General features: G+C 41.5%; 1 protein-coding gene across 3 annotated transcripts in view; it reads right to left on the bottom strand.

Moving 5' to 3' along the window:
* The window catches only part of STAU2 (staufen double-stranded RNA binding protein 2), a 321,730-nt gene that overhangs the window by 251,361 nt on the left and 57,671 nt on the right, over positions 1-12,698 (bottom strand). For all 3 annotated transcript variants that reach the window (XM_040431992.1, XM_040431994.1, XM_040431993.1), the window contains exon 6: positions 5,560-5,695. In XM_040431992.1, coding sequence (XP_040287926.1) covers positions 5,560-5,695 — 136 coding nt within the window. The remainder of the gene's footprint in view (positions 1-5,559; positions 5,696-12,698) is intronic.

The raw sequence follows: 12,698 nt of genomic DNA, 5'->3' as shown, positions 1-12,698 counted from the left end.
TTTTTTGTATTAAAAACACTTTTCTTTTATTGGTCGGATGAAATATGGGTTTTCATAAGCTGTATGCCAAAATCATCAATATTAAAACAAGAAAAGGCTTGAACTACTTCAGTTGTGTGTAATGAATCTAAAATCTATGAAAGTCTAATGTTTATCAGTACATTACAGAAAATAATGAACTTTATCACAATATGCTAATTTTTTTAGAAGGACCTGTATATATATATATATATATAATCAGAAAAATGAGCGGCACTCCAAAAGTAAAAGCAGTGAACCCTTTATTCACACCTGTGGTGCACCACAGGTGTGAATAAAGGGTTCACTGCTTTTACTTTTGGAGTGCCGCTCATTTTTCTGATTATATCCACCAGGGAGACAAGTCTATTCCCTTTGGGACGTGCACCCGCCTTCTCTCATTGGAGCCAGTGCCGCCATTTTTCACTATATATATATATATATATATATATATATATATATATATATATATATATATATATACACACACACACACACACACACACGGTATATATATATATTTATTTTTTTAAAGAGATTTGTGGTCTTGAAATTTCCTTGCCCAATTATTGAAAATTGTGTAGATTAGTGGGGGATGATTGAGGATATACTGTATAATGACTCTGCATTTCATACAATTTTAATTCTAAGTATGTAAGTCTAGTCTTTGCCATCATTACTGTGTGGCCTAGGAATGTATAGGCTTTTGGCTGTGGATGTGGTGCTTTATCTAAAAAACTTAATTTTCTATGAGATAGACTTTAAAACTTGACTACCTTTCGAAATCCTCCAAAAGTCTAGTAACTACTGGTAATTCTGATACTGGTTTCACCATAAAAACTAAAAATGTCACCAACAAAGATAGCATTTATTTATTTTTTTACTACTTGTATGCCGATAAGCCCCGCAGAGTGTCCTAATTTTCTCATCAACAGTTCTATAGATATACTAAAAGAAGAGGGGATAAGGAGCATCACTGGGGCATACATTCTAACAGTTGAGGGGCTATAACAAGACTCACATACCAATTACCAATACAGAATAAAGAGTCTTTCATAAAGCGAAAATATGCTTCTTCAAAAAGACCTGAAACCTGAGGCTGCAAGTTAGCATGAATTAAAAGAGCAAAGGGCGACCCCTAATGGCAAGAGTTGGGACTTCAGATAAAAATGTTCCCATTTGCTAAAATTTATTTACATGTATACTGTACAGTTCACAAGCCTGCTAACGCCTTTCTGTCAGGCTTCTTTTTGATGGTCAGAATGGTGTGGCATGCTGAAGTGCAGCAAATAGAGAATCAAACTTATTATTACCCGACCGATTCATTATAAGGCTACTTTCACATATGCGTTTTTGCTGTCCGGTTAGGAGATCTGGCATGGATCCGTTCAGAACAGATCTAGTTGTATTATATTGAAAATGAAGAAACTGGATCAGTTTTTTTAGTGTCCAAAAAAAAAAAACAGTTTTGTGTTCGGCAAGGAAACGAAACAAACCAGAATGGAATGCATTCTGGTGCACTCTGTTCCGGTTTGTTCAGTTTTGCCCCCATTGAAAATGAATGGGGACAAAACTGAAGCTTTTTTCCTCTGGATTTGAGATGCTCTGCCGGATCTCAAAACTAGAAAGGAAAACGCAGATGCAAAAGTAGCTTAACCTAGTCTCTGTTCACATCTGCACTGCGAGCCACTAAAAGCAAGTTAGTAAGTAAGTCTATGGGCGCCGGATCCAGTTTAGCAGATTTCATCACATATGCTGGGAAAATAGCCCAATATGCAGTAAGATGACGGACACCATGACACAATCAGCCTGAATCATATTCCATAATTCCGTAGGGTCCATTGGGCGCCGTCAGTGTCCGTAAGGTGATGGAGTGGGTTCCTATGACGTAACACTAAAATTGGAATGCAAACGCAGATGTTCACATGTGACCGATTAGCTGCAAGTTTGCTGTTGTAGATTTTCATTCGGCAAATCCACAGCGTCATACAGTACCAGCAAAGTGAATACTCATCATTACGCTGCGTACAGAAACCGCAGCATAAATTGACCAGCGGTGCAGATTTAAAATGTGCAACATGTCAATTTTTGTTGCAGATTGCAATGAACAGGGTGAAGTCTGCTGACTTCCGCAGCAAAAACCACATGTGATACAGGTCATGTTTAAATCTGGCCTTAAAGGGGTTATTCCATGAATAATGTAAAAAAAATGAAAATAGGCATCATATAGTTCATGACAACCTCTTTCTAACAAAGCTAGAACCAGCCCTGTACCTCACATGGATCCAGAGATCTCCCCATTCATTGCTCTGCTAGATTTATATCAAGCTGAAAGCTCAAGGGGAGTGTCTTTCCTGCTGCAGCTAAAGGGGCGTGTCCATGCTCTCCCTATCACAGCTCAGGAGGCAGTGGAAGGATGAAACTGAGCATGTGCGACCATCTCAGTGAGCAGGACAAAGAAAAAAAGAACAAACAGCAGGTGGCGCTATAAGATATTGAATAACTCAGTGGCTATGCTAAATTTTTAATGACATGCAATTACACAAGAATTCAGATCAAGGAGCTAGTTTAAAAACTTGAATATTTTTCGTGGTACAACCCCTTTAATCGAGATTTTAAAAAAAACTAGTTTAACAAATGGATCATAAGGAATCCTGAAATCATGATTACAGTGTCAACGAAGCCAAACATTTACCAGCCCAACAGTGGGAATCTATCATCTAAAATCTAACTAGCGGTACAATATTTTTAAATCATGACACTTGAAGGAAAAGGCGCATATACAGTGGGAAACTGTTTACCAGAACGAGTGTGAAAAATGACCAGTAGCGTGCACTTCCTATACATCAGTAGTTCTCAGTACCAGTCATCCTACAGTAGAAACATTTAAAAGGCATCATTTATTATGGAACCTGTGTCAGAAACGTTTGTAAAAATGTCACAAACTGCGGGTTTGTGACTTTTTAAACATGACATTTCGAAAAGTGTGCCTGGCATAAGCTCGACCACCAGCCCTGGCACATTTATCATTATTTATGTCAGTTATCCAGTGTAAATGAAGACCGAAATCTACGCCAGCGATGAGATGATGTACATTTCAATCATGTACACAGTCTGCAGGAATATGGTGTGCCTCATTATAAATTAAAGGGGTATTCCAGTTGTGACAAGTTATCCCTTAGAATAGGGGATGATTACTATTAGATTGGTGAGGGTCATACCGCAGGGACCCCCATCGAACACGAGAATGGCGACCCAGTACCCAGGGGCGTAGCTAAAGGCTCATGGGCCCTGGTGCAAGATTTCAGCTTGGGCCCCCCTTCCCTCAGTGCTTTATGACCAGGGAGGTAAAAATTGAAAAATTGAAACAGCACCCGCCAACCGCCCTCATGCCAAATTCTTGACCTAACCCCTTCCCTGCAGCCAGAGTTGCAACTTGACCAGCATGCACTTTCCATAATACCAGTGTCTTCTTATGTGGCAAAAGGGTCTTTGGGCCCCCTCAGGCTCCTGGGCCCGGTAGCGACTGCTACCTCTGCACCCCCTATAGCTACACCCCTGCCAGTACCCCTCAAAATGAAAGGAGTGGGAGTTCAAGCATGTGCTCTGCCCCTAGTGAGCTGCACACAAATGAGTAGCTTTATGGGGGCAGTAGAAAGGTGTCATTTCATTTCAATTTAATTGTGCAGTTAAGGCAAACCAGTCGCATTGAAAAAGCAGCACAATCTGCACACAGCATCTTATAGAGCAAGAGGAGCGTTACTGATCTTGTTTTGCTAGAAAAGTTCTTCCTATGCTTAGGAGTCTGGTGGACGGTCCTACTCCGTGATCAAGTGCCTTCCCTGTATGACTGTGTATACACAGACAGCTGTCAATCACTGAGTAGGACCACCCAATGGACTCCTACTAATCACAGAAAGAGCACAGATTTAAATGAGTGAAATACAAGTCATAACATCAAGGATAAACAAGGATCTTTCTCTTTAGAAAACATTTTGGAAAAGTTCCTTCGATTTGCATTAAGGAAGCAAATGAAGGGCAAAGAAAAAAAAAATCTGTGCAAAGCTGTCTAAAGCTTTTAAAGGGGTTTTCTGCTTTCCCCATATTGTGGCTTATCCTCAGGATTGGTCATCAATATCACATCCGCAGGGGTCTGACACCCAGCACCCCCGCCGATCAGCTGTATGAAGAGAACATAGCACTCCTGTGAGTGCTGCATTTGTAACATCCCAGAGTTATGTTATACTAAACTCTTTTTCCCGCTACTATTTGTTGGTAACATGTGCCTTGTCATCTAATGTGATTTTATGTAATATTCCTCACAAATGTGCATTTTCTAAGCCAGTTACATGTATTTGCTGTAATTTACATGTACACCAGCAGATGGCAGCAATGTGTTACCAGGTTTAGCATATATAAACTGGAATAGTTTATTCCAGTTTAGCTCCCCCCTCTTTGAGCAGAGTGTCCTGCCTCATGGGGAGGAAAGGTAGTTAGAGTTAGTGTTCCAGCTCCCCCTGCAAGGGGAAGGCTGTGCAAGTAGGAGCTCCCAGAAATAGGGATCCCAAACCAGGATCTCGTCTCGGTTGAGACCAAAGATCACCCTTCCCAGTCTGAGCCCTTCAGCCTCAACTGGTGACCAGCAAGCAGCCATCTCCAGAACTTCAGGACGAACCATTCCCTGTGAGCATAACTGTGAGTAACATCCAGAGACCAGGAGAAGCCAAATTCCTCCTCAGCTAGTCAGTCCCATACACAGCAGAAGATAGACAGAGCAGAAGATATAGATTCCTGCCATATTCTCCAGGCATATGATAGAAGCAGAAGAGATAGTGATCCCTGCCATATATTGCCAATACCTGCTGGGAGCCAAGACTATTGCTGTACCTCATTTGGATTAATGCTGCCTCAAGTAAAGACAAGTTGAATTATATCCCAAGTCTGGATCTCATTTACTGCTACCAAAACCCTCAATTACTCCTACTAGCAACACACTCATTTATTGCAAGTGAGCCAGGATCCAGAAGTCCAGCCGTACCAAGGGAGGAGACACCATTGACACTATACCTACTGCTACACAGAGACATTACACCACTCTGGCATTCCTAACCTGGTACGTGAGTTGCAACACCTTAAAGGGCCCCGAGACTGTACCCTGCAAGTGGCGCCACGAACAAAAAAACTATAGACTCATATACCCATATCCGGACCCACTGCATATTTTGGCGTCCGCCTAACCGTACCACGGTCCTGCTCATTGCACATTCTTTTCACAATTTTTTTCAAGTGAATAGGACAGAGGAGCTCTGAATGCAGCGCTACATCATACAGCTGATCTGTCGGGGTGTCAGCCCCCCGCTGGTCTCATATCGAAGACCTATCCTGAGGATAAGTCATCAATATGGGGAAAGCAGAAAACGCCTTTAAACAACAATTTTCTTTGAGTAACGTGAACAGGTTCCAAGTCAGAATTTCTCTGCAAACATAGATCCTACATGTCCATACTAAAAGAAGAAGTGAATAGAAATGGCTCACACTAACCTCTGGTTGTACATCCCCCTGTAGTTGTAGTTCGTTCTGTGATTTGGTAGTGGTTTTGGATCCAATGGCCTGTAGATGGCCGGCTCACCACGCTTCATTGCAAGACCATTCAGCTCAACAGTTGGTGTTATGCTACCTAGAAGGACAGCACACGGATGTCAACACAAAGCACAAGGCATAACTATTAATACATATGATAATACAGTTTACAAACAAAAAGAAAAAAAAAAAACTCCTGACTTGACGATTTAATCCGACCTCTGGGACACCAAACTCATCCTGTGAATGAGGAGCCTGGTCAAAAGAGCGCGACAACACGTGAATACTCCCTCTCCATTAGGTTTCATGGAGATCGCAGAGCTGTGTGCAGGTCCAGCTAGTTCAGAGCCATATGGCCATACTTGCCAACTATCCTGGAAAGCAGTCCACCATGATATATAACTGTACGTGGCATTATCGGACACAACCCTGACACCCATAACCTGCTCTGAGAGGGTTGTGAGATAAAGAGAATAAAGAAGAATGTTGTACACAAAAAGGAGCATGTCCACATCCCAAAAGTTTTCAGCGCCTTGCAGAGCACATCCAGAAGCCAACTTTGGCAAATATGTCTACGGCCTCAGTGTACTGCCAATCTGCCATACAGAGCGCATTAGTGCACATATGGCACCTGAAGGCGCATGCTACAATTTACGGATTTCTACAAAAGCCTGCAAAAAACTTCAATAAATTGCTGGAAGCATAAAGAGGGGCAGCAGATGCAAGCCCCTATGGGAGCCCTTTTAAAGACAAGGCCTAAATCTTTATGTGATCTGCATAGACAGGTAAGCAAACCTCCTGGTAGACCACGGATTATAATTTGAGATGAGTCCCCCTGCTAAGATTATATATTAGCTGGGGAATTCTGCTGGACTTACCGACTGGTACAGGATAATCCCACGGGCCTAGTACTGAGGCGTGGTGTGGGACCAATCGGCTAGCCCAGTGAACTGTAGTTGGTTATAGAGAGTTTTTTGCCTTTTAATGGCATGTTTAAAGTTTAGGGAAGTTTTGGAAATGGGTATGAGACAATGCAAAATGTGGTATGTGTGGAAGTGTGACAGAAAGAGTATGGAATGGATGTGGAAGTGCCGTCCTCCAGAGCAAAAGAGTACAAGACTTAACGTAAAGATTGAGATCTTTAATGTGGGTAAAAGATTATGTTATATTACTAATGGCTAACTGTGTTAAAATCTTTAGCTGGAACGTGCGTGGGATTAAAGAAAATACTAAAAGGAAGGCGATTCTGGACAGCGTCCGTCCGCTACATCCCCTCATATGCTGCCTACAGGAGACACACCTGTTGCCGGAACAGGTACATTTACTTGGATTGGCATGGGTGGGGGCGGGATATCACTCCACATATTCTACATACGCTAGAGGGGTCAGTATTTTGATACATAAGGATATTCCGTTCTGTTGTTTGTCCAGCAAAGTAGACCCTGACGGATGTTATGTGTGCCTATATGGTACGCTATATAATCAGCCTTATGTGATGTGTGGAGTCTATATCCCGCCCCCATATTCCTCGCTGGTGATTAGGAAAGTTCTATCTTTTATGTCAGACTTTCCAGGGGTACCATCAATTATACTGGGAGACTTTAATAATGTGGTCTGTCCTGAAGTTGATAGAATAGGAACACAGACGAGAGTATCGGGAGAGTGCACTGCATTTGGGAGACTTTTACGGGAAGTATTCTTAGTGGATATTTGGAGGGAAAGGAACCCGCAGGTAAGACAGTACTCATGCTGTTCCAGTACATTTAACTCGCTGTCTAGAATTGATCTAGCATTAGTAAATACAGAAATGGGAAAAGTAATTCAGGAAATTAAGTACCTGCCTAGAAGGCTGACAGATCACTTCCCCCTTTTAGTCTCTGTTGCCATTAGGCCAGCAAGAATGGGTAAAGGTATGACATGGTCATTTAACCCTTTTTGGCTGCCTATTCTGCCAGAGATTGGTAACATCAAGGGACAGTTGGAGGAGTTTTTTAGAATCAATTTGCCTACAACCACAAGATTAATAGTATGGGACACTATGAAAGCTTTCTTACGAGGGCTACTTATAGCACAAGTTAATAAAAAGAAAAGTGAAACTAGAGCTAAAGTGCAATCTTTAACGCAAGCACTAGAGATGGCTGAAGCTACTTACATAAAGGAACCAATAGATAGACACAGGGAATTATGGAAGGGGGCACAGAAAGAGTTGGACGATAGGTTATTAACTAATGCCAGGAACAAACAGTTCTTTCAAAAACAAAGGTATTATGAGGAAGGAGAGAAGACAGGGAGGATGCTAGCCCTGATTTCAAGAGCTCAACGTCCATCTAATTATATTGCGGCTCTCAGAGACACAGATGGAGATATATGCAATAGACAGGAACAAATCCTAGAGATTATGAAGAGATTTTACTCTGGGCTGTATGTATCTCGCCTATCCGCCCCTAATGAAGAAATAGACTCCTTCCTAGAGAGATTGCACATGCCTACGCTCACATCAGATCAGTGTGCCAAATTGGATTCCCCTATAACTATCACTGAGATGGAAATAGCTCTGGCAAGTATGTCCAACAATAAAGCCCCGGGAGGAGATGGCCTGCCAGTGGAGATTTACAGGCGTTTTGCATCAGTTATGCTACCACAGTTGTTGGAGGTTTTTAAGGAAGCGATGACACAGAAAAAATTACCTGCTAGTATGACTGAGGCAACGATTGTGGTTCTACCGAAGCCAGGAAAAGATATTTTGGAGGCAGAATCATATAGACCAATCTCACTACTTCAGGTAGACATTAAAATACTAGCAAAGGTTCTAGCGAATCGCTTGAATTTGATTATCACTAATCTTATTCACTCTGATCAGGCTGGGTTCATGCCCAATATGTCTACGGCGGTCAACATCAGGCGCCTATATCTAAATATTCAAAGCCAGAGACACACTTCGGAGGCGGCGGTCGCATCCCTTGATGCGGCCAAAGCCTTCGATAGTGTAGAATGGAGATATCTGTGGAAGGTATTACAGAAGTTAGGGTTTGGACAGACCTTTATAGGGTGGATCCAACTTTTATATAACAAGCCATCAGCTAGGATCCGGGTAAATGGAGATTTATCTGACAGTTTCACACTTCATAGAGGAACAAGACAGGGATGTCCTCTGTCACCTCTACTATTTGCAATAGCAATTGAACCACTAGCAGAAGCAATTAGGTCTTCGGTAGAGATAAAGGGCTTTATATATGGTTCACTAGAGGAGAAAGTAGCGTTGTACGCCGATGATCTGTTGCTATTTATGGATAATTGGAGGGAATCTCTCCCGGTGGCAATGGAAGTAATCAATAGGTTTGGGAAGATGTCAGGCTTGTGCATTAATTGGGCTAAATCTGTACTGATGCCACTAAAGGGAACTGCCAATAACATCAACTCATGCGTAGAAGGTTTGCAAGTTGTCCAATCTTTCAAATATTTAGGTATACAGGTTTCAAACAATGAGCTAGACTTTGAGAGATTGAACATTACCCCACTGCTTCAAAAGTTTAGGCAGAAAGTCAACGCTTGGACAAAATTAACACTATCGATCATAGGCAGAACGAATCTGATAAAAATGATACTAATGCCACAACTTCTCTATGTGCTACATAATTCTCCTGTATGGCTCACTCTTAGGATCTTTTATGTAATTAATGCAATATTCAGGGAACTTATTTGGAAGAAAGGTGCGCCTCGTATTAAATTGGAAACTTTATGCAGACCAAAAAATGGGGGAGGTCTAGGGGTCCCTGACCCAAGGGCATATTATCTGGCGGCACAATTGCAGCATATGAGGAGATGGGAGTCGACGGATGGCTTGGATACGGCCAGCAAAATAATTCAGATATTGGCGGGATGTCAAAACCTAAGATCTGCTCTGGAGGAGGGTACTTTTCAAGAGAAGGGTAAGATATATCGAACACTTAAAGCTATTCATAATGTATGGTGGAAGGCCAGAGAAATAATAGGTATTCAAGGATACTCAGACATCACTCTTATTTGGCCGAATTATATGTATACTGAAGAAAACAAGATTAGTGGGGTAAAAATATGGAAAGCTTCGGGATTGAAATACATGGGCCAATTATTTGATAATAATACACTTAAGGAATTTTCAAGTCTACAGAGAGATTTTGGGTTGCAAAAGTCTCAATTTTATTTATATCTGCAACTGAGACACGCGATACGCGCTCAGGACCAGTTAGTAGTAGTAAACCCTGCAAAGAAGAATTCAGTATTAGATCTAGTAAAATCTAGTGGAGGTACAAAAGGAGTGATATCCCTAAATTACACATGTATTATGGAAGCACAATTTAAGAAGCAACAATTTCAATTATATGATAAGTGGAAGAGAGATGCCCCTGACTTAACGGAGGAACAATGGGACACTGTCCTGGAGGACTTCACTCAGGTTGCAGTGATTGAGGCTCAAAGAGTATCCCAACTCCTGTTACTACATAGAGTATATAAAACTCCTGTTATGATGAAAAAAATGGGATATAGAAGTGATGATTGTTGCCCGAGGTGTGATGTTGCGAATGCAGACCTCATTCACTTGATGTGGAATTGCCCTAGATTAAGAAGATACTGGGAAGGGGTGAGTGAATTGGTAAAAACTGTTTTTGATGTTGAGCTCAGTATGACTGTATCGGTGTGTTTGTTAGGAGGAGTGAGTATGCCGAACTCAATGGCCGAAAAAAGATTAGCTATCATTAGGGTTTTATATCAGGCCAGGAAGGTAATAGCTTTCCATTGGATAGATAGGCAATCGCCATCAGTGGAAGAATTGGTAAAAAAAATACATGGGCTGATTAGTCTTGAAAATTATGTATATCAAAAAAGGAACTGCTTAAAAAAGTTTGAGAAAATATGGTCGTTATGGATTCAACATTATAATCTGCAATTGTAACAGAATGAGAGAGTGTGCAAGAGAATGTGTGTAGTATGGGAAGAAATAGAAGGGGGGGGGCGGAGAACATAAATAAGATAGATAGCTTTAAGGGTTTCGGAAATAGGGGGATAACCGGTACGTCTATACATTTCTGAGTATTTAAGTAAAGCATGTCACATGGCACATAACTGCATGGTTCTGAATTAAGGTACTGAGATAACGCAAAACTAAGATAATGATATGTCAGATATAATGATGCAATGTTTTCTACTCATAATTGTCTCATGGGGTATGTTGGGAGGAGGGAGGGAGGGGGAAAAGTGGGAGACAGGGCTCTGTCTTTTGTTAAAATGAAAAATCTTCAATAAAAAGAATCTGATTTAAAAATAATTTGAGATGAGTGAATTTCATATTTTTAAATTCGTTCACGCTTCGTTTGATGGAAAAAGCTGAATTGCGTTATGGATTCCATTACCACGGACCATAATGCAATTCTATGATGGAATGCATAACGGAATGCCATTTAGAGGCATTCCGTTGTTCATTCCGTCATAATAGACGTCTCAGTCAAATTATTCCAAGGGGCACCAAAACTACTAAAAAGAGACGGAAGATACTCCTAGTCACTGTAAGTAATGATTCCAACTTGAAACACATCTTTGCTCAAAAATACGTTGCGATATCACAAAGTCAGTGCGCTGTCCTGCATATGGTATTTCAAACAGTTAGTTACGCTCATGTTTGACCTCCTCTACCGCTCTACAAAGCAGACAACTTTGCAGCAAAATCCATGGTCAATCTGGGCACACAACAGGTCTGAAAATCTGCAGCATGCCCTCAGAGATCACACTACATACTCCCTTTAGCATTTTATGGAGTATTTTTGGCTAAGGAAGAGAATGAAAGCTGCATTGATTCAAAATAAATAATATGTAGGCCTACACAACATTAAGAAGTTGCTATTTATGCAGGGAAACCATTACTCGTCTACTCTATAACTGTCTTCCATGCATAAATAGCCAATTTAGACCATTTTAAATGTATCTGACATCATACACTAAACATAAGACTTAACACTGAATCTCTACCTTTCTCGAAGCACCAAATCCGCCACTCAGGGACCAGAGCAGTAGCACATGTAAAACTCAATAGTAACAATTGAACAGGGAGGTCTGGTCGTAGTAGGTGGCAGCAGCGGTGGCAGTGGGTGGTACTATAGAAGGTGAAACTAGAGTGCTGGAGAAAGCAGCGGTGGTCTGGTGGCCGTGCATGGCTTGGTGGCACTGTGGAAACGTGACCAACATCGTCGATGGAAAGGAGCAACTCAGAGTACCTAATGCTATACCCCAGACTCAAAATATTTTACTGCGACTCCTGCAATGTGTCAAAATTGTGTTTTTTTTAATGCTGCATTTTCATGGCAAACTGCAACTTCACTGCACCTTCTGAATACAGTTGTCCCTAAGAGATGTGTGCAGACACCTGGCATCTACAAACTAGAGTGCACTGAAAGATTAATAAACACCCTGGGTGGCACTGGTTATGGTTAATAAGCCCCAGGAAGGTACCTTAACATTCACTAGCAGCCACCTCTTACAAGATGCTGCTTACCCCGCCATTCCACTGGAAGTGATGGCAGCACAGCCACACCAGTGAGCTTCCCCCTCCGCAGCGGTCTCAGAATGGTGCTGGATGGACCTGTAGTGCGCCTAAATTAGCCAATCAGCAGCCTCCTTTCTAATAACATAGCTCTTTACGCTATGTTCACCCCTGGCGGTGACTTGTTAGTATAGAGTTTTGTTATTGGCGTTTGGAGCACCAGCAGTATTGTTGTGCTACCTGTGCCATTCATAGTGCACTCATCAAGTGCAGGGAAAGCTTCATTCATGAGACTTTTTTCAAAGCGTAAAAGTGCCTGTACAGGTGTCTATGACTCTTGTAAAGGTTGCAATAAAGCCTGTACACTTTGTAGTGGATTATGCACAGGGAGATGCAAAGAAGAATAGAGATTATCATAGTAAATGGATGGTGTGAGAAAACCAGACCACAATTTTGAATCTTAAACCAGCACATCATAATCTAGAGTACCGCCCTATTACTGGTGTCTTTACAAAAATATATTGTGCCCATGACTAAACTAGCAATATGTATTAGCTTTCTAAGCATAGAAAAACTATATTCTCAA

The sequence above is a fragment of the Bufo bufo genome, chromosome 5 (assembly GCF_905171765.1).
Source record: "Bufo bufo chromosome 5, aBufBuf1.1, whole genome shotgun sequence".
Lineage (NCBI taxonomy): Eukaryota > Metazoa > Chordata > Amphibia > Anura > Bufonidae > Bufo > Bufo bufo.
Note: the sequence above shows the minus strand (reverse complement) of the source record. Positions and strands in the feature narration are given on the sequence as shown.